The 22,776-nt window shown below is 44.8% G+C and overlaps 1 protein-coding gene across 2 annotated transcripts in view; it reads right to left on the bottom strand.

The window, feature by feature from the left end:
- Window positions 1–22,776, bottom strand: part of LOC139055980 (chymotrypsinogen A-like) — a 53,736-nt gene that overhangs the window by 8,011 nt on the left and 22,949 nt on the right. The window contains exons 2-4 of one of the 2 annotated variants that reach the window (XM_070533702.1): window positions 14,724–15,217; window positions 2,006–2,220; window positions 418–613 (exon numbers count right to left, since the gene is read on the bottom strand). In XM_070533702.1, the coding sequence (XP_070389803.1) occupies window positions 418–613; window positions 2,006–2,220; window positions 14,724–14,935 (623 nt within the window). In that variant the 5' untranslated portion in view covers window positions 14,936–15,217. Of the gene's footprint in view, window positions 1–417; window positions 614–2,005; window positions 2,221–14,723; window positions 15,226–22,776 lie in introns of those variants that run through there. The other variant, XM_070533703.1, reaches the window with a different exon arrangement.

The raw sequence follows: 22,776 nt of genomic DNA, 5'->3' as shown, positions 1-22,776 counted from the left end.
AAGCTGCTCGTAGGCCTCATCTTTGTTGACGACAGATTTTGAATGAAAGCATGCTGGCGCTTACAACACAACTTTCAGATTGTAATTAAATACAAGTATGTTATACTTAAACAGAAGGCGGTGCAGTGAAAATGGGAGTAGTTATGAGCGCTTAATTACAATTCATTTCGTCGCAGCAAAAAAAAAGAAAGATGTGTTCAACATAACTTGTTTTTTTCAAGCGAGATGTTACAGGATGTTCCTCTTCAAAGAAAACATGGCAAAAAATATGTAGGTGGGTCTCGAGACTGCAAAATACACTATCATACGCGCTTCCCCACTCAGAAAGCAATGAGCAAAAAAAAGCATGCGTGGATATATGATATCAAGTTTATCTTTATGTAGTAGTAGTTATCCTATAAAAAAAGAGTAACTTACTCGATGCAGTGTGCTGCTGTTAGCACATGCTGGTCGCTGATCAGCGCCCCTACACAGTACTGTTCAGGCCGGAATTTGGCGACTGTGTGGATGGCAGCATTCCAGGGCCAGTGCACAGGTGACACTTGCGAAGATGGCGCGGTGCCATCCGCGTTCTGTTTCACCCTTGTTGGTGCGGTGCCGCACAGCAGGTTCCCTAGGTTAGGAGAAAGGTTTCGTTAACTATTGGTCCGTGCGGAAAAAAAATACTTTACTCCAGTGCGCTTAGAAAATACTTAAATAGGTATAAGACTGGCAAAACTGTGGAAATAATTTATCTTAGGCAAGGCACTTTTTGTATACCTTGGAAAACATGCGTATCTCTGTACGGAGACCGTGGAATTATCATATGAGTCTCATGGTAGAGAAATATACCAGTTTACCCAGGAACTATTATATTTTGAAGTTTCGCGAATGAAACTGTTGTATTGCACTGTGTTCTGTCTTTATGATTATCCGATTGGTCCAGATATGCTTGCTCTCGAAATTATACTCGAGTCAAGATGTCTTGCATGAAGAAATATCTAGGCTAAATAGTATTGTTTAAACATTGCAAGGACATTACGTCGAGAGCTAGATTGTTAACGCAGGCAAGTAGAAATCATAGGAGCAATACTTTTACTCTTAACTTTTACCTTTTCTGAACATTATTATATTCTTTCTAGTTTTGGCTCTTAAACGTTACATGGGTTACAAGCAGTAAAACACCGCTAAACAACAGGACGAGGAGAGGTACACAGGCACCAGCGCTGACTAACAACCAAGTGCCTTTATTCTTTCAGTCAGCATATATATACTCCGCAGCTATCTCAAAGCGCAGAATCAACAGAATTCAGCATGTGCAGGGGGAAAATGCAATTAATGCGATAGGAAGGCGATCTCCTTCGAAAGGAGGGAAATAGAGGGAAGGCTTACACATGCTTCGCCGCTAACATGAATGTGGAAAGCTTCGGAAATAAGACGTGTGCAGTCATCGCGGTAGTTTGACAGATAGGTCACACCTTTAAGAGACGGCTTGTAGCCGTATTCATTGCGATGCAGTGATCACTGGCTATCTCTGGCTCCTTCTTAAAATTTGCTTGAGTGTTCGCGCATGCGGTCATTGATGCACCGTCCCGTTTGACCGATATAAAAACGCTTGCATGAAAGAGGAATCTTGTAAACCATACACTCGGAACACTCACCAACAAACCTTTGGCTGTGCTGCTTTTTACAACTTGTTTTGTCTACAGGATGCTTACAGGATGCCTAAGATGCCTACAGGAACACTTCCCGAATGTCATGACAACTGGCAAGCTGTCTTCACTTAATAGACCTGAAGGCACGGCTCATTAGACGAGACCTTCCGTCTATCTATAGACGTCTTCTATAAGCGCAAATTCCAGCGCTAGCGAGACGCAAGAAACCGCCAGCTGATTCCATAATCACTCCTGAACATGTAGTACCCATCTACCTGTAGCATAATAACTGGTAAGACGAATGGCGCTCTTTTTTCTCCGTGCTTTAAATATATAACACTGAAGCATTACACAAAAAGGTGTGAGCTCACCGTTACACGTCAGAAGGCTCACGGCTAAGACAACCACGGCGATCCAAACTTTGGCTTCCATGTTCCCAGTGCTTGTCAGCCGGCGACGCGTTCGACGGTTCGTTTCATGGTGCGGGTTCGCCGGCCTATGTATGTATCTGGTGGGTTCCCCCTCCACCCCGGCCGTGTTTCGCCACTCGTCCGTCACGCCGCAAACGTCCTTGAGGAATGCGCTCCTGCAATGGCTCAACACAAGTCCCTTCTCCCGGTTCACGTGTCCCCGCGCAGCATTCCCGGTTTTAATGTCTCTCTCCTTACATCTCTCTCCGCCACACGTACGCGATTCGACTGCATGCCTTGTGTGGCTCTCTGCATTCCTAATGCTTTGTGCGCTTTTAATTCTCCTTTTTTATGTTTTTGTGGGTTCGCAGCGGACGTGTTCGGGGAACAGAGTGGCGCAGAAATGGTTGCCATCCGACATGCGTGCTCTCCTTAAAAGTAAAGGGTGGTCCTTTGCTGGCTGTGAGCACCCAGAGATTTGATACATTTGTTTACGGGCGGACAGAAATTCGCCTTCCGGAGACACCCCCAGTGACGCACTCACTTTTCTCTGACGTTTATCTCGTTCTCTCTTTCTAACTCTTTTTTTTTCTCCGACATCACGCTGGGAATGCTTGTCCGGATACGCGTCGGATTTCGTGTAACGACTGACGCCACGTGTGACTCGCCGCTGACGTCGCGATACAGGCAACGCACTTTGAAAGTCAATTAACCTAGGAGTCCACGTGTGGCTATCGCGCATGTAAAGTCGGATCGAAAGACCGGTAGGATAACTAGCTGTGGGTCCGGTTTGATTGCCTGGTCGCAGGCGGATCTGCTTTGCATCACACTCTCGAAATTGGCGTTTATATTGCTTCCGCCTGGCTAACTTGAAGAAGCCGCTCTCTTCAGTGCTTGGTTATCGACGTCGCGTTGCACGCATTGAGACTCTCTTGCTGCCGTAGCTTCTGTTTTTTGTTTAATATTCGAATTATTGCATTACCCTAGGTAAAGGTATGCGTTCGCATAGCCACCAGTGGAAATTCCACAGTATATGGTGGTGCCCAGTGACGGCCCTCGAGGGCCACACTCAATGTTTGCTGCCAAGAGCAGCAATTCGGTTCCTAAATCATTCACTGCGCCAGATTTCCTTTCTTTTTCATCTTGTCTTACTAACATGATCCATAGTCTGGCAGATAATATAGACACAGACAAGCTAGGGCTCATGAGAACGCGTCCTTTCATTGTGATTTTCAACACGTCGCTTGGCGTCGATATGACTCCTGTTTCTAGGCGCACTTCGGTGCCTTCGCCAAAATTAGCAACCGCCCAGTAGTAATGCACTCTAGTATTATTAATCGTAAGACGCCTTCGCTTAGCAATTTCCGTTAAACGTTTCGTTAGTACCTGTATTTTTTATATTGCAAAGTATGAATCCGCTTGCTGCATCACATTATTCCGGATGAGAAACTAAAGTAGTGTGCTTGTTTCTTGGTATCGATTTCAGGAGAAGGCGCATTTTAACTCTGATAATTCATTGCGTAAAGACACACCTCACAAAAATATCTAACGACATGGTTGAGTAACTAACATCTGCGTCTTCCATTCTTGTTTAAACAAACAAGCACTCATAAAAAAAGAAGAAATATATATGAAATGTGGTATGTTGTGAAAAATAACTGGCATCATACTGTTGCCCGTTATTTAGCTTGAAGAGGAATGCCCACGTATTCTTCTGATTGCATAGCTTGTTCATACATGCGCGTTTTAACATAGCCACATCGCGCAGTTAAAAAATCAAAAAATATTCCGAGAATTAAAAATGCGACGAAAGGTCCCCACAGTTAAATATTTGCCTTCCCTGGTATACTATGCACCGTAATTGAGCTTGTGTACCTTTACTACTAGCAGACTGGGTTAACATTGGAAAACAATGCCGACTAAGCAGGGTATGCAGTCTACTCAACATTTCTGCAAAACGCAAGAAAACATACTTGGGCAAACACAAGAAATGGGAATGCTCTATTGTTATGTACACTGCTAAGAAAACAGTGCAGATTCTGTTCAATTCCAAACGTTCCACTGCGTGTATTGCTCCGACTACTCATGCGCGGAGAAAACAGGGTCACAATTGCATTCTGAGATAAAGGTAGCATTATTTGCTAAAGAAACGCTGATAAATGCTGATCACAAATTTTACTTCGATTCTGTAGTGAGGGTGCTGGTAGTTGCATTTACTACTCAAAGTAGGTGTGGTGCATACGGCCAGCACGGGTAGTTAGTTGACGAACTATAGATACTATTGGCAAAGGAAGGTAGCATCTGCTACCAAATTTTGTTAGCGGGGCCTTTTGTTATTTTTTTTTGCTAACAAGCGGTCCTTGCGTGTCCAAGATATAATTAGGTGGCTCCGCTTCTAATAGTGTATTGTATACACATGGATGAAAAAAAAGAGGACCGCACTGGCGTACAGTTCAGTGGTGTTTGAAACAGGATCAAATAATTAATTTTAAGACGAGAACATTGAGTTGCATTTAATAAACTGCACCTTACTGAAACGAACACGCGACCGAGTTGAAGGACGCATAGCGCGATATAAAATTGTCGCAACATGTTTCCAGGAACGACCTCATGAGTATACGAGGTCTGTTAGAAAAGTATCAGACCTTTGGCCGAAGAAAGAAAGAACTGGCATAACTGGAGCATTGGAAACCTAAACGCCCTCAAATTAGTCTCCTTGGGACTCCACACACTTCTCCCAGCAGTGCTGCCATTGTTGGAAGCATTCCGAGAAGGCCTCTTTCGGAATGGAATTTATCTCAGCTGTCGTTGCAGCCATAATGTCCTCTCTTGTCTGAAATAGCGCTCCTTTCAATAGCCTCTTGATTTTGGGAAACAGCCAGAAGTCACGGGGGGCCTTATCAGGTGAATAAGGAGCCTGTTGAACTAGAAGAGTCTGGTTTTTCACCCCAAAAAGAAAGTCTGAATCAAGTGCGAGGAATGTGCAGGAGCATTGTCGTGATGGATGCGCCAATTTCCTGTTGACCACAACTCCGGTCTATTGGGCCCCACAGCATCACGTACGCGACAGAGGACATCCCTGTAGCACCTCTTTGGTGATTGCTTGACTCTGTGACGCGTAGTCGTGGTGTACCACACCGCAGGAGTCAAAGAAAGCAGTCAGCATCACTTTGACGTTGCTGCGCACTTGGCGGGCCTTCCTTGGTCTTGGTGACGTGGAATGCTTCCACCGTTACGAGTGGGATTTGGTTTTTGGGTCATACCCGTACACCCAAAACTCGTCACCAGTGATTATGAAGTACACGAAGTCGGGGTCACTGTTTGCAGAATCCAGCATCTCCTGTGAGACTTCAATACGAAGTTGCGTTTGCTACATCGTGACCAGCTTCGGTACGAATTACGCCGCAACTCTCTTCACGGCCAAATCTTCAGTAATACTGGAATGTGCAGAAAAAGTGCGATTCCCACCTCTTCCGCACTTTCTCGGATGGTCACAGGATGGTCCCACGTCACCACAGCATTGACTTTGGGAATGACCTGGTCATTTCGGCATGGTAATGGCCGACCGGAGCGTGGCTCGCTCTCCAACTATCTGCGGCCATCTTTAAACCAGTTGTACCACTCCTTAATCTGTGTGCTGATTATAGCATCGTCACCGAAAACCGTTTGAATCTTCCGAATGCTTTCCACTTGGCTGTCGTGCAGTTTCTGGCAAAATTTGATGCAGCTGCGCTGCTCCAGTTGCTCCGCCATTCTCCTTGCAATAAAAAACCGACGAGAGCACTGCGCACTACCTCACTAAAACGCTGCGTCCGAGCGACTGACGCTGTCGGCTGGCGGGAAAAATTCGCGCATGCGCATGGAGGTTCAAGGTCGGCTGATGCAAGCGCGCTTGTTTCATATCCATCAGGGGTTTGCAAAAAAATAAGGTTGGGTACTTCCCTAACAGACCTCGTATATTGCCATATTATTTAGGACCACAGGTTGCGCAGGATGTTTTTTGTTATTTAAACGAAGCTAAGAATCGATATTTATGATATGTATCCCCTGCACATAGGTGTGCGACAACGCAGCACATAACTATTAGTGCAACATAATGACAGAAGCTACAGTCTGTCTAAATATCGTATTAAAACTTTCTTCACCACGTAATATACAACAGGTGACGGTGGTATTGCCTTTCGTAACTTTTCGGTGAAATATAATAATCCCCTAGTAAAGGTAACACTTACTATTAGTTTGATGTATCGAAGATAGTAATCGCTGGTAATGTGTTAGTAATGAGTGGCAAACTTATGTACTTGGCCCCTTACTACCTTTCACAGTCTTTTTTTCTGAGATTTTAAGCAAAGTAAGATGTGTATGCTGTCGCTTTCGATTTGTGTGTGATGTGTTTGAGGTGTGATCCTGCTTTCTTGACACGTGACTTTCTAAAACTTTGCAGTGCAGCTCCTCATTTCTGAAGAATATCCATGCAGCCTAGGGACAACAGTTTATTGTTTTTTACCGCCATGCAATAATTTATGCGTCAGCGTCACCTATAGGCACAGATTTAATTAAAACGGGCAAGACCACAACTGAATGCATATATAACGGCAGTGATCGGAATGTTAATGCTGAAATTAAGGACTTCCTCATAACACGCGATGAATGGAGGGAATAACTTTACTTCAAGGTCCTGCTAGCTACGGGACGCAAGGCCCCATAGAGCGCACTATTCCCACGTTGGGATCGGGAGGTTTAACTCCTTGCCGCATCGTCGGCTTGCTGGACGGCCCAGAGCTGCTAGCCCAGCAGTTTTTCAGTAAAATTTGGCAACACGTGGCATTCGAAGGAAACGAAGTTGACGCATGGCGTCTGGTTGCTTCGTCCTGGCGCTGACACGTAAGTCATTGCAGCAGTCTCGTGTGAACAGACATGCATTCGGCGAAAACTAAAATAAAAAAGCAAGCGATAGCGGCTCTATTGTTCTGGCTAGCCTGAAGAAACTATATTAAAAAAAGAAATGAACGTATCAGGAAATGTTTGCGACTGGGCAGAATGATCGATGAAAGACCAGCAGACTAGTTATACTGTCGCGACATTAACGACGCCGTGACGATGCTATGCACTTCCTGGAGACCTTTTCATTCTCGCGACACGCGCTTTTTACATGAGCCGCCGCCTCGGAGGGCTCTCTGCTCTAATTAACTCTGGTGATGAACAACTTCTTCGTTTCCGGTCCCTCATACGCAAATGCTCTCGCAGAAGCATTGCAATATGTCAGCGCACATGCTTAACTCGCAATTAGCATTCCATCTCAAGTTACTATAGATTTTCACTATTGGGGTGGGCGAATGTTCCAACTTTTGAATACCAACTCAATCTAGTACGTCAGCTATTCGCCTTCGAAAATGAACTATTCGCCCTTTCCGAAAATTTGAAAGTAATCTAACATTCCACAACGGTCCGTTGATAAAGCCTCGTTACTTTTCTCCGCCTGCTGAACAAAGTATCACAAATTATCAGCAGTTGAACAACGTAAAAAATAATTCCAAGGAATGTAGAAACACAATGCGTAATAGATGTTTCGTGGTCGGTCTCGCGGCGGAAGCGTACACGGTAACATGCCACTTTTTCTTGTAGCCTGCCACTTGGCGCTGTTTGCAATTTAGGCATCTAGTGGTTCTATATTTTTCGTTACAACTTGTGATGTTTTCCTAGCAACGGGTAATTTACATGTGTCCACTACTGGGTCCAAATTTACAGAACCTTCTTGCTTTAGCGCTGTTCGCAAGACAAATTCTGGGCCAATCCTGACGCCGGACCTATACATATCGAAGGCCACCGGCTAATGCCTACGAAAAGATAAAAATAAAGAAGCATACTGTATTCGGTTCTCTGGCAACCATGTATTTAGCGCTTCGGGGAAGCTAGTCATACAGCTGCCATTTATTCTTCGAAATTTTGTGTATAACCAGTTTCTAAGAAAGTTATCAGGCTATTTCTTTTAACGAAAATTAGTTATCTTGTGCTTAAAATTCATCCTAATTGTCACTGGTAGTTAGCTCTCTTTTTCGATTCAACAGCACAAGCACGATACCTAATTATACCAAAATAAACATTTCTGCTGTTAATGCACATGTCCACGCTTTTGTATCCAATAATTAGTTCGATAATAGATTCCATATTGGATCCCTACTATTTGTATTCGATTTGTACTCGAAAAACTTGGTATTTGTCCACCTGCCCTTTTTACATGATTTCATCCCGTTGTAAGTTGTTTTACCATGGAGCCCCGCAGAATTACGTTTCCTGTGTTTGGAACGTTCAAAATACTACCCTAATTTTTTCGATGCATGTTGGATGTTGTTGCGGTGCTTATGGGAAGTTTATTTGCGATATTTTTCTGTACTTTAGTACAACGATTACGTTTTCATCTTCACTAAGGCGTGTTTTTGTTGCTACTCTTTTAGTTAGACGAAATATTTTTTTGGTCGAAAGGAACACATAGCACAGTATGGACAGTTTGGTCTTCTGAGTTTAACCACTTGAGGAGGCGAATGTTACTTCTTCGACGAACTGCAATGTCATGGTGTGTAGAAATATTGACGAAATAATTTTTAATATGGTGACTTTGTAACACACATTATAATGTCCAAACGTAAGCAGAGCGTTAGTCACTTCATGAACACACAGTAATAATTCTAAGACTAGTGTCACTTTACAAAACAAAAATTTAATTATGCGGTTTTACGTGCCAATACCAGAATCTTATTATGAGGCACGCCGTAATGGTGGACTCCGCATTAATTGTGAGCGCCTGGAGTTTTTTATGGTACACCCAAGGCACGGGACACGAGGGATTTTCGCGTCCCTTCCACTCGTAATGAGGCCACCCCGGCCATGATTAAAACCGCGACCTCGAGCTCGGCAGACGCAACACCGGAGCCGCTGGGCTGCCACGGCGAATGAAGAAGGTGCTCGAAATTGCATTAGACTTACGAGTAAGTTCATCCCGAACTTTTTAAAACACGCTTTCGGGAAAGTGGTTCTAGCCTTGCCAGTTCTGCTGAGCAAACATGACTTCGCCGCTGCTTGGTTTCAACTTTGCAACTGTAGCACGCGCCCTAAAGTCAATAATTATCGTCCTATTTAATGCATGCTTTAATTAGGGGCCGAGCGATTGCGAGTTCTGATTCAAGTTTTCCTGCCTTTGTTTCGTAAGTGCACCTGAAAAGGTGGTGGAACAACACTGTCCGAGGGGGAAAAAGGTTCGGACGCGCTGGGAGACGGCACTACTCAGCTCTGCCCTCGAAGACCAACTGTGGGCCGTCCAGTGGGCTAGCCGCCCAGCCTTCGAGCTTTGGCGGGCCTAGCCGCCAGAGCTCAAGGGCTCGTGGCCGAAGCCTAGGCGGCGACGTTCACCAATTCCGCTGAATAACTCGTTGAACCTTTGAATAAATTAATTCTCCTTTCTTCTCCGCCGAACTCAAGAAAAGTAATCATGCAGATGCAACGGATATTTTTGACTTGTATATTATTGAGAGATTTTGTGAAGTGGGTATTCAAATGTTCTCAGTTTGCGTATTTCATTCCTGTGTTTTCGGCATAAACGAAACTAGCGCGGGAAAGGAGGGGAGGTGACATGCCCTCACGCAGCTGTCCATCGGAATTTGACGCATGCGGGAAACATCTCGATGGGCTAGTTGGCGTTGGCACGATTGAAGGATAGGTGCGATTGTTGTACGATATAAAAAAAAAGAAAAAGTGACTCTGGCCTAATGGCTTGAGCCTCGGGCTGCTGTTCAGGGGGACGCAGATTGCATCGCACCATCGGGCACACAATATTTCTTTTTTTTTTTGTAAGTATGCGCCCTTCGATAAGACCACAAAAGCATCCAGCAGGGCCGAGCAGCCACGGCCAGGAAAGTCCGCGAAGGTTCGCAAGAAAAAAGGGTCGCTGTAAAAACAGCCGGTATGTACGACACGTTGCTAAGCTGAAAGATGCCGCAGGCGATGCTGTGGACTGAGGGCATTGACGAGCCGACTTTCTTTACAAAATGTGTTCTCTGTTTGTCTTGTGCTTGTCTCCATCGATTGACTCCCGATCAAACACTCAATTTATTTATTCTTTTGTATTTATTTATTTATTTATTTATTTATTTATTTATTTATGTGTTTATTTATACCTCAAATGCCCCATTTTGGGTTTTACAAGACGGGTGGGCATATCTACGCGATATCTTCAACGAATGCCATGAACGACAAATGATTGGAGTGGTCCACCACTCTAGCGTGTAGATGATTCCAGTCTTTCGCTGTTTGAACCAAGAAAGAGTTAACATGAGCGGTGGCGCGAGCTGAAGTGGGATAAACAGCCTTTTATTGGCTAGGATGGGACGAAGCGCGATGCTCTGGCTCGATGTCGGTCTGTTGAAGCAGCGAGTGATAAAACTTGTAAAGGACAGGCTGTCTCGCTGTTTTGCGGTAGTGCCCAAGGGTTGGAAGGTTCAGAGTGACTTAAGTTTAGTGACGCTAGTGTGGTAAGTGTGCTGCGAGCGACTGAACCTTGCTGCACGACTCCGTATGGATTCCAGCACTGTTGCCAGGTTAGATTTGTATGCGTATTCGACTGTGTATGCTCATTCTATTTTGGGTCGAACAAGTGTTAAATATGCAAGTAGTTTTACTCAAGGTGGAACAAGACGTAGATTACGGCGCAGGTAGTATAGTACACGATTGGAATCATTGCTACTGCTGTAAATGTGTAAGGACAAACAGAAGTTCCTGGACATATTAATACCTAAGTACCTATAACCACTCACGGCACATATTTCAGAACCGGTGATAACGTAATTAGCTGAGATAAATTATTCGCGACGGCGGAAAGTAAGTAGTGACGTTTTCTTGACGTTGAGAGACATCAGCCAATTATTACACTAAGTTTCAATGATGTTAAGGTCATGCTGGAGAGCACGAGAATCAGCGCCGTTAGTAATAGGACGAAAGATTACGCAATCATCAGCAAGTAAACGAATTTACGAACACCCTCTCGGCAAATCGTTTTTGTATATAAAGAAGAGTCGGGGTCCCAGGACAATGCCTTGCAGCACGCCGGAGGTAGCGCTTTATACTTTAACCGACGACTGGTGAGCGCGAACAAACTCTTGCCTATTATTCAAAAACAAAAAAGGGGCTGACAGATGGAATAGCATGCTGTGGTATAAAGTTTGTAAACAGGCATAAGGTGCCTCAGAAAGGCTGGCCAACGTTTCGATAGGAAGACCTATCTTCGTCAAAGGCGGCCTCGTCATCCTCGGCGTGTTAGTTTTAAAGGGTTAGTGCAGTGACGTCACGTGCGGGTGTTGTCGCTGGCGGCTGGTTTTAAAAGGTTAGTGCAGTGACGTCACGTGCGGGTGTTGTCGCTGGCGGCTGGTTTTAAAGGGTTAGTGCAGTGACGTCACGTGCGGGTGGTGTCACTGGCGGCTGGTCCGCCAGCGACAACACCTGCACCGCCAGCCGCCAGCGACAACACCCGCACGTGACGTCACTGCACTAACCCTTTAAAACTAACATGCCGAGGATGACGAGGCCACCTTTGACAATGATAGGTCCTCCTATCGAAACGTTGGCCAGCCTTTCTGAGGCACCTTATCCCTGTTTACAAACTTCATACCACATCGAAATTAACGGAGTCCTCCACTACGGCGTGCCTCATAATCAGAAAGTGGTTTTGGCACGTAAAACCCCATAATTCATTCAACTTTATACCACAGTGCCTATTATTCAGAAAGTTGCGTATCCATTGGAGAACGCAAGGGTTAAGATTAAGACGCCATAGTTTTAGGAAGATCCATTCATTAGGAACCTTGTCGAAAGCCTTTTCCAAATCTCAAGAAAGGGGCTGACAGATGGAATAGCACACTGTGGTATAAAGTTTGTAAACAGGGATAAAGTGCCTCAGACAGGCTGGCCAACGTTTCGATAGGAGGACCTATCTTCGTCAGATAGGCCCTCCTATCGAAACGTCGGCCAGCCTGTCTGAGGCCCTTTATCCCTGTTTACAAACTTTATACCACAGTTTCCAAATCTAGGAAGAGGGCATCTATGGGTAGGTTTTGATGAAGATTTGAGCTGATGTCATTAGCGAAGAGAGATTGTTAAGACTCGCAGGACATGCCTTTCTGAAAACCTTGTTGTTTAGAATTGAAGAAAAATTGCGTATGTTAGATATTTTACAACATGAGAATAAATTGTACGTTCCATTAGTTTAGACCAAACACTGGTCAGGCAAATTGGACGGTAACTGTGGCACGATGACGATGATCCTTCTTTTGGTACTGGAATTATCTCACATAATTTCCAGTCTTGCGGCACCACTGCAGATGATAATGATTGCTGAAAGGAGTGACACAAAACTACAATAAAGATGTGCACAGTGTTCTGAAGCATTTTGGAGTTAATTACACCGATGCCGGCCGAGGATGATAATTTGAGGGATTATATTACTGTGGTGATACCGCATGTCTCAAGTGCTTTGTCTCTCGTGGTTGCGTGGTTGAGGTAAGGATAGTCTGAGTGGTCAGCGTTAGGTTCAGGAGTAAATGCGGAAGAGAAGACAGAGTTTAGTACTTTAGATGCTTCATGGTCAAGAACAGCGTTATTACCATCATATAGTAATAATGATTTACAGTTATTCGGCTTAATGTATTTCACGAATTGCTTGGGATTGTTTTGCAGCATTTTAGGAAGTGTTGAGTAAAAGGTTCGTTTAGATGTTGCGACCAAAGAATGGAAGCCCTTTTGACTGGTGTAATATTTTCTCCAGGTAGGAGTGGTGCCGGAATGTGTGGCTTTGCGAAATAATCTTTTATTTTTATTGTTTAGTCGTTATAATCTTTCGGTAAATCATGGGGACGCAGGTTGTTCGGTTAAGGTTATAATTGGTATGCAAGTCTAAGTGAGTTCGATCATTTTATTCTGAAAAAGCGTCCAGTTGGTGTCTGCTGTGCGCTTCGTGAAATCTTTAATATACGAACTGTAAATCACGCTTAGTGCATTGTTAATATTGACTCAATCACCCTTACTGTAAAGCATTATTTTCTTTGTATTTTCACTCTGAGATAGTTCCCAAGATAATTCTGCATGCTGTACTGAGTGATCGCTTAGTTCTGGTAGATGTGTTAAAACACTGTCGGGATGGGATGTTAAGATAAGGTCGAAAATGTTAGAGCACTGTTCATTTTTTGCTTTGGGGTAGGTTCTAGCTGTGTCAAACCAAAGGTGAGACATGTGTTAAGAAAATTACATTCGAGTTTATTCATAGACAGCCTTATGGCTCATTCGGACCATGTCATACCAGGAAAAAGTTAGTCACCTAAAAGCAGTGGTTGCGCATGACTAAATGACGTCGTAACAGATTGCAGTGCCTCGTGGAAGTGAATAATGAAGAAAGAATCTGCATCGGGAGGACGATAGGGTACACCGATACTATTTCGTAGGTACGAAGAACTGCACAATACGCATAAAATTTCTAGAGGTGAAGAGATATCGACAATGGAGCAACAAAGGCTGCGATGGGCAGCTATCAGAACACCTCCTCCGCGTTTGCCTTCAAAATCCCGCCTGAAAATGTAAGAATCAGGGAGGAATGAAATTATTCCCAGGCTATCGACGGTGGAATTCAACCACGTTTCTGTTAGCGCAAGAAGCTTACAATCAGAAGAACCAACGAGGCTACAGAATGCTTCACGTTTGGGCAGCAAGCTTCTTATGTTAGTATAAACAAATATTATAGGGATACTATTTGGCTTTGCGGGAGCGCGGGATGACAGCTGAGAAGTTGATTTAACTATTTGCAACGTTCTCATACCTGTAAGTTCTGTTATTCATGATTAGTTTATCGTACCCAAGTTGAAAAGCCTTTTGCTGTGATTTGCCGAACTCAATTAGTTTTTTACGTGCACGCCGAGTATTAGCTGAGTAGTCTTCTGATAAGCTGTGGTTGGACCCTTTTAGTTGTTTAGCGTTTGAAAAATACGTTGTTTGACTTAGAAATGCGCTAACTTGACAATTATGGGTCTGTTTCTATTAGTACTGTATCTGGAAATTTTACGAGCGTGCTCGACAACTGTGGGGTGTAATTTGATAAGTTTAGAAGTGCAAAGTTCCACAATCATGTTCTCTGATTCTTGCCACGTTTCCCGCCAAATATCAGCAGCGCCACTAAACACAAGTTTGGAACGACAAGCCCTATCTACTAAATCATTTAGTCGTGATCATATGTAGGAAATGTATTTTCTGTTTTACCAACAACTGTCTTGGTGCAACTAGCTTCGGTCTTCACTACAGTTATGGCGGAAACATCGTCTTCAATATTTGTTAGTCGCCTCTTAATGTCGTGAAACATTTTATTGTTCTGCGATAGTTTAGTTCGAATTGATTTCACTTCGCTTGGACGAGACGCCAGACCCAAGCTTATTTCCTCGAATACTGTAATTATGTGACAGGATACCTGCGTAGAACTGGAACGGGCGTTAGGGCCGGGATCCGATTCTACGTCGCCAGAGATTGCATGATTTTGTAGAATGACAGACGCGCAGTCACGAACAGTGGTAATGCAGCAGCCTGGTCTTGGCAGCACTGTCAAAGCGGCATAGCGGGAACGACACGCATAAATAGTGTGATTGGTTGTTACCTGTTAACTGAAAAGGCGTCGGGCGTCAGTGAACCGCATTGTCGGAGTGCTGCCAAGCCTAGCGATGAGAACGAGTGGGCGACGTGTTTTATGCGTGAAGGCCGATGTCTGTGCTGATGCGTCGGCTGAATCAGGGTAGCATGAAGACACAAATGCCGTGAATTTCTGTTCAAGGGTGGTGCAGCACAGTAGTCAATGGTGCATGTTTCCATTTTGGAGCACTGAACGGCAGACGAGGCTGGCCCATCTGTAGTACTACTGCGCCGAGGGTAGGACGAGCCTATACCTCGCGCGACGGTGCACAGCAGGCTGCAGACGTCAGGCGGTGCAGAGCATTGATCAGAATTGGCATTTCCTGGCGCACGATTGAGAAGGTTCTACCAAGCAGGTGCATCCTGCAAGCCAAGAAGCGCTAGGCAGGGCGTGCCCGCAAACTTTGTGGCGACTCCGGGAGAGCAGCAGGTGCCGACGGGAAAGCGTAAGACTCTGAGCACCTGCAAGTCGAAAAGGCGTGGCGTTTCAGTGACAGGTCTACCCGCACTGCTGCCAAGCCCACTGACTGTTTATATATTATTGACTATCCATAACTTCGATATTGACTGATCTATATCTACGCAAGTTCTTCAGTATCCTGTGAAGGTACACGCTCTGTTGCTTTAAATTGTTAATCAGGTTTGAAATTCCAGGCCTGCAGCTCCGTGGCTATGGGTTGTGCTGCTGAACGCAATGTCACGAGTCTTATTTCAGCGTTTGTGAGTCGCATTCTTTGGAAAGTATAAAGCATGAAAACTCGCATACCTTGCGTTATATTGAAATGCGCACTCGTTTATCTATTCGGCTGCCCGCTTTTCACTACCTAACAAATGTTATCGCTCGGCGCAAGATGACCCCGCCTCTATCTGAAGTTTCTCGAATGTTATCCATGGTTCTATCTGCCGTCTCTTGTCACCGAAGCTTGTGTTCTCTGATTTCATGTGTGACGCGAATTGTGTAGAACTTTCTGAAAGACGCGCGGGCACCAGCGATTACTCAGGAAAATTCGATGACTCACGTTTAAAAAACAACGCGCTGGACCGGCAGATTAGATTTTCACCGAGCGCCGACTGTGATCGCCGCTTTCATTAGGCTTTGAGTGTAGCCTGTTTTTCTGTGGCTCTGGTTCGCCGGATAAAGTTAGCTTTTTCCATTCACAGCTTCGTTACCATGTCCTTGACTGTCGATACCACGCGACATCTGATAGATGTGCTTTGAGTTCATGTACGGGACGCCCCCGACAAGCTGTGATCCAAGCCCGCACCACGAAGACAAAACCAATGTCGTCCTGCACCATCGAGCAAGCCGCAGGCTGCAACAGCTGCCTCCGGAGCACGGACTTCTACCTGATAAGACCAGGAAGTGCATGGCCACGGCAGCAGCCTCGAAGACAGCTCTAGTTCCAATTAAACCGATAGGGCTGCAGCAGCCCAAGGAACCAACGACCTTCCGCGGATCATCATTTGAAGACCCAGAAAGCTAGCCCAGTATGTATGAAAGAGTCGCTACGTTCAAGAACTCGAACTACGACGACAAGCTGCACCATGTGTACTTCTGCTTAGAAGACGCCGCCAGGACGTGGTTTGAGTACCGCGAGTCCACAGTGGCAATGTGGGACCTCTTCCGCAGCAGCTTGTCATCCGCAAAAAAAGGGATGAGGCGATACTGGCATCTCGTGCGCAACTCCCAAACGAGAGCATTGCGATCTACACGGAAGAGATGACCCGCCTGTTCTGCCAAGCCAACCCGGGTCTGTGTCAGGAAAAGAAACTTCGCTTCTTGCTGCGTGGTGTGAAGTAAGAGCTTTTTGCTGGGCTGATCCGACGCCCGCCGAAGACCGTAGCTGAGCTTTCGACAGAGGCAACGACGATTGAGAAAACTCTCTAAGTGCGTACTAGGCAGTACAACCGCTGCTCGACGCCAGACAACGAAGACGTTCAAGCACTCTGCTCCAATGATTTGGGGGATACGATAAGGGCAGTCGTGCGAGAAGAACTCTGAAAGTTGTTTCTAGTGTCACAGCCCTGGGGGAATCGATTGCTGGCGTTGTCTGAGAGGAAATTCAGCGGACACCCGAAAAAGATAAGCAAGTACACGTTTCAATATGCGCATTAAACAACCACAAGTTGTCCACTTTATATATGAACATTGACCAACACAATGTGCAGCTTCATTCTTTATATTTGCGGCATTACTAAAGGAATTTTTCGTCAGCGATACTTTCAATTTTGGTGGTGGCTTTTATAAGCGAGAGACGTGATTACTTCTCTTGAGTTCCATAATAAACAGAGAAAAACAAATTCGTTATCAAGATGCAATATCCAGCGTATCCTTTATTGCTGTGAAGGTTCATGTGAATCAAGTTTTTTTCTTTTTCTAGCAAATAAAATAATTATTTTTTGTCTTTGTTAAGCCGTCTCTTTGATTTCGTCCACGTTTCTCAAGCACTGTTATTTACGATGAGAAAATTGATTCTGGTTACAGCAATGAAAATTATCGTCCTAAAAATTGTAGGTCTTCAAGTCACATCTGGTGTACCTCAGGCCAGCGTGTTAGGCCCTTTGCTCTTTATACTGTATAATAATGATATTGTTGATGTTGTTCGCCCTGGTGTAGAAATAAGATTGTTTTGCTGCTGATGATTGTGTTTTGTTTAAAGAAATTAGTTCCACTAGCGATTACAACGATCTAAACACTAGTCTGGACAATACACATGAGTGGTGTATAAAATGGGGAATGACCCTTAACACGAGCAAATATGTCTCCCTTCCAGTAACTCGCCAAAAGAATCCACTGTCATATTCCTACATATTAGAGTCTTCACCATTACAAGAAGTAAATTGCTATAAATGTCTCGGTGTAACACACACTTCAAACTTGTCTTGAAATCTTCATATTGATAATGTTTGTTCATCCGCCTTCCGCAAGCTTTGCGTTCCTAAACATGAACTTAAAACTGCTCCCCCTAATGTTAGGCTGCCCTGCTATACTGCTCTTGTATGGCCAAAACTGGAATATGCGTGCATTATATGGCATCCTCATATTAAGCGCAACATTGATTGTCTTGAACGTATTCAGAGAAAGGCCGTAAGGTTTATTTTTAAGAAATTTTCAGCGTTAGCTTCACCTTCTGATCGAATACAAGCAAATGGAATTCCAGTATTACATGCACGAAGGCAAACATTTAGATTAGAATTTCCTTCCGAACTTTTCGAAAACAAACTAGCGCTAGATGCATCAACATAGTTGTCACCCTAAACTAGCACGCCCACCCGACACCACAACGAAAACGCCCTAACCCCATATTTTGCTCGCACAGTTATATAATTAGTGAATGGAATCGCCTTATGAAAACGAGTAGTGAAACTGTGAAATATCCTTTCTGAACCTGTGTTATTGTTGCTTGTTTCATTGCTGTTTCTTTTGCATTTCTTGTATTTGTATCGACCACCCTGCTTGGACCATAAGCCCGCAGTAATGTATACATACATTAATAAATAAAGTGGTGCTTTTCATGTTTTTTACTGGCAGTGTCCGTAATGCCAGAATTTCAGCGATGATGAAACCGCCCGAAAGGAGGGTATTTTGATTTTCCCTCGCTTTCACGACACTTGTGTCTGCTGATAACATTCGGCGTTGTTTGGATACTACTGAAGAGGGTGAATGCATAGGTACAGTGCAAACAAGCAACTCAACACGCATACACAACTGACTGGTACTTTGAGTGCCTTTTATTTGAACTGACGCAGTGCGTTTTCTGAAACAACGCATTGAAACATCGCTTACAGGGTACTGAGGAAACACTGCACCAGCGCGATAGCATCAGGGCGACACTGGGAAGAACTGCTGTGAGTGTACTCTCAGGATGCACGTACGTGACGTCCATGGTGTCTGATTTCTTACTTTATCAAGGGTCAATTCCAAACGTTTCTTGAAACACACGAAGTGTACGTAGAGAGTGATAACGGCAGGATACTGCCGTTGCTGGCTTTTAATAAACAGGAATCCTGCAGCGGAAGTCAATCCAAAAAAAGAAAGAAAAGAAGACGTCACGCAACGTCTCTTTTACGCACGCGGCAAACGTATGGATAATCACCGCGTGGAAAAAATTTAGCAAGAATATCCACCACTCAGAACTTGGCCGCGAGTTCGATCACCGGCTGCACCGGCCGCCTTCAAATGAGATTGGCACGAAGAAAGGCTCAAATGTTAAATGCTCATGTTTGTGTAAACTATGGTTGGTCTCTACAGGAGGACGGCTACGGATAAAACTTTCCATTGGTGCCGGGTTGCCTGAGGCGACCTCATTTGGGTTCCTTATTTTATTTGAAGAACCATTTGAGGTACACGCATTGTCCCGAGCACGTACTACCGCTAAATTCAAGAGAACGCTTGAAGAAAGGCCGAATCACCGACTTATATTTACTTGCAATTCGCTTATACTTCTAACAGTGGTTAATTACCGACCTCTATTTCTACTATGTTCTGCTTGCTTTAGCGTTAATTCTAGAACTCCACTACCTCACTGGTTATGCTACACGTACAAAGAATTAGGCGTTCGTAAAACAACTACGGGTGGTAAAACGTACTGTCACGACCACCAGTACGGCGTCTTTAGGATATTTAGTAGGTTTATCGACCGTCAAGCATACGATTCGATTTCGGATATGTGGTGCATAAGTACAACGCGCAAATGCACGTCCATTAACGGGGAAAGAACGTCCATCCATGACAAATATCCATCTCTGTTTTGTTTTAAAATCAGTTGGAGAGCTCCGCAAAACAGCTCATTTTAGTGTTAGCCTTTTATGGTAATGCATATGTAACGTTCCCTGCAAGTATAACGGTAAGTAATTAAGAGGCTCCGCAACTTTTGCTGCGGGGATGGCTCTTTCACTGTGGTTCTTTAGATATTTATATCATTGGCCTCGTGATGCAGCATGCTCGGTCTGGCATCGGAGGACACATGGGCTGGTCACAGTGCTCGGCCATTGTTGCGAACTATAAACCAGGCAGTAATGCCACATGCAGTCAAGTGGAAGCAACACGCTATGTGCACTTTAAAAGTCATTCTCATGCGCAGGCTAAGAGAGATGGAGAGATAGCCTGTTGGAAGAGTCAAATATACACAGAAAAAATTAAGACATTGTGAACTTATGAGGTGAGAAAAAAAAGCATCTCAGCGAAAATTGGGCATCAGCTAAGCTATAGTCAAATAATAAATATGGGCATATTATGCCGTATACATTGCATGACAAAATGAACCAGATTTGTTGATAAGATATGGCACAATAGTTTACGACCTAAAGATGTCGCCAATCTGCGAAAATATTTTCTTTATGTCAGTGGCGCTGTGACTAAACACACACACACACAAACACACACACACACACACACAAACACACACACACACACACACACACACACACACACACAAACAGGCTTATATGCTGGTGACCAAATTTCTAATTAACATGTGGCATTGCAGACAGATCATGTCGCTCCGACTTCAAAGCAACTCTCTTTTCTCTTTATTAAAATCATTGCACATAAATGCGTTATAAATGCTTTCTTCATGCGTTATACGACAATGGTGAAGAATAGCGCGATAAACAAGGGACGAGAGAGAAGTACGACACGACACTGCAACGGTACTTCTCAGAAACACAAATATATCACACATCACATTAACTACATCCGCCAGTATGCTCGTGTCGTGTGCCCTTCTCGCGTCTTGTTTTTCATGTTTTCTTCAGTGTGGAACACCAACTCGCCTAGCATTCAGATCTTCTACGTAATACTGCGTTCGTAATTGGCTTCTCCGCAGGCCTCGGTGAATTGGTTGCGGAACCTTGTTTGTATTCGGTGAAAATAACGCGTACGTTGTAGGTGATATGTTAGCTACGGTTAAAGCGCGTGAGTGATTTACGGCTTTAGTAGTAAGTTGCGTATTCAAGCACTCCGAAGTGCTATGAGGGTGTTTTAGGACTGGCGCAAAATGAATTCCACTGCCGCAGAGTAAATATAATTGCGACTGGAACCAAACTTACCATAATTGTGCCGACTACTCTGCCAAATTAGTATGGGAAGTTCAGCGTATGGGTATGGAAGCATACATGAGCTTAAATGTCCATACGTATGTCCGAATGTTGAAAATTCAAATTTTCGTGACTAACTACATATTACGTCCGTTGTGGATGGTCAATACAGCACAGGCCTAGACGCACACAATGACGGTACACAGTGACGGCACACAATGACGCACACAATGACGGTAAAAAAAATTATTGGTGAACCACGAATAAGTAAATCTCGGAAAAAAAGAACTACTTCCACTAATACAACGCCGTGGCGAAACTTGCAATATAATATTTAGTAAATTTTCCATATCCCCGCCTTCATATGAAATGATGCTACCGCTAAATTTACGATTGGTAGCTCGTGGGAAGTTTCTGCCCACGCAGATTACTTCGTAGGCTTTAACAGTTATTGCTGTAGCCAGCAAACTTTCCGCGTTAGTACGATGATTTGCAGTCCGCTGTAAAAGCCTGCCGCAGTCACAGTACATGAGTTCAAGTACGCCGCAGTAGCGTTCTTTATTTGTCCTTTTTTATGCAGTGTCGACCAATTTAAGTGTGCCTTACATCTGTGACACTGCTGACTAGTTCATTCTATTAGCCTTTGTTTATTTTGTGTGGCTAGCGATATTTTCGTAACTGCCTTTCAGAATGAGCTATCCATGCGTGAATTCATGATGTGAATGCTGCCCATACGCAGTATCCACACCAGTCACCGGCGCGCGTCTGTCTGTCCGCACGGCACTGCGTAAAAAGCTTTGCCACTTTCCGTGCGGCTTGTGCGCTTTGCTACGCTGCACCCCGTCATACTGACAGACAAGTGTCAACGTGATGTGTTTAGTATCAGTTCAAAAAGGTCCTTGACTTAATATCGTCGAATAGCGTACCTGCAAGCCGGAGCGGATGAATGCAATGCATGATCTACGGTCTACTGATTGCAATGTCACTGGCACTGACAGAAACGGCAAGTTGGCATCGCGCCCGAAAAAGTGGCTTCACAGTGGCGCAGTTGAACATTTAACTGAAGCAGGGTGTGAGAGTGGGATAGTTGGCATTCCATGCTGAAGTGACTAGCGCAAGAGTGGACACGGGACGCTAAAACGGCGACAAGGATAAGCCCAACATTTAACGTCATTTTGCGGCACGTGATAGCGCTCGGCGAATAGCCGTGCGAGCGGCGGCGGTAGTTATGCGCCACTCTGCCTCTTGTGCGACCATATACAGGAACACTACACATGCGTGGCGCGGATAACGCATAAGTCGTAACTTCGCCCAAAATGTGAAGGATCCATTGCGATAGAAAATTAGCAGACCGCTATAGTAAGTAAGCAAAGTAGTGTTATAGGTCGTATAATGTTGTAAACGTAGGTGCAGTAAATAAATTAACAACCATGTTATCACAAGCGCACAAGCTAACATGCACACATATCACTCGATGACCGCGGTAACTCGCTGTCAAAACGCTGGAGTGTATAAGGGCGGCAGCAGCATTGAGCGAATTGACCTTCGTGCTGCCGCTCGCGAGAACAGAGCGTGAGGCGGACTCTGTAGACGTCACAGATGGTTTTCAAGACACAGCGGCTCGGGCGGCCAACCGCGCCTACCCGAGCAGAACGCGCCCCTCCCTCTCTGCCCGTGGTGGACATTGTCGCCGTCGCAGATGGCTCTCAAGATACAGCGGCCCGGCTGGGCGCGCGGGCCACGTGGAGGAGAACGTACACCCACTTCCTACCACCCCTCCCGGAGCCTTGTGCGCGGCGGAAGACGGCCGCTTTCGCCCTTTCGTGCCCGAAATTGAGCAGAATCAGCGGCCCACTTCACTCGCACATACGGCATACGGCGCTCGGCGACGATTTTATCGCCCTTGGACATTATACGGAACGTCACAGTGACGCAGATGGCAGTAATGCGCTAGTGTCCACATAATTGCTACCGCAATAATA

The sequence above is a fragment of the Dermacentor albipictus genome, chromosome 2 (genome assembly GCF_038994185.2).
Source record: "Dermacentor albipictus isolate Rhodes 1998 colony chromosome 2, USDA_Dalb.pri_finalv2, whole genome shotgun sequence".
In the NCBI taxonomy this organism is placed as follows: domain Eukaryota; kingdom Metazoa; phylum Arthropoda; class Arachnida; order Ixodida; family Ixodidae; genus Dermacentor; species Dermacentor albipictus.
The sequence above is the reverse complement of the archived record's forward strand: the minus strand, read 5'-3'. Positions and strand labels throughout refer to the sequence as shown.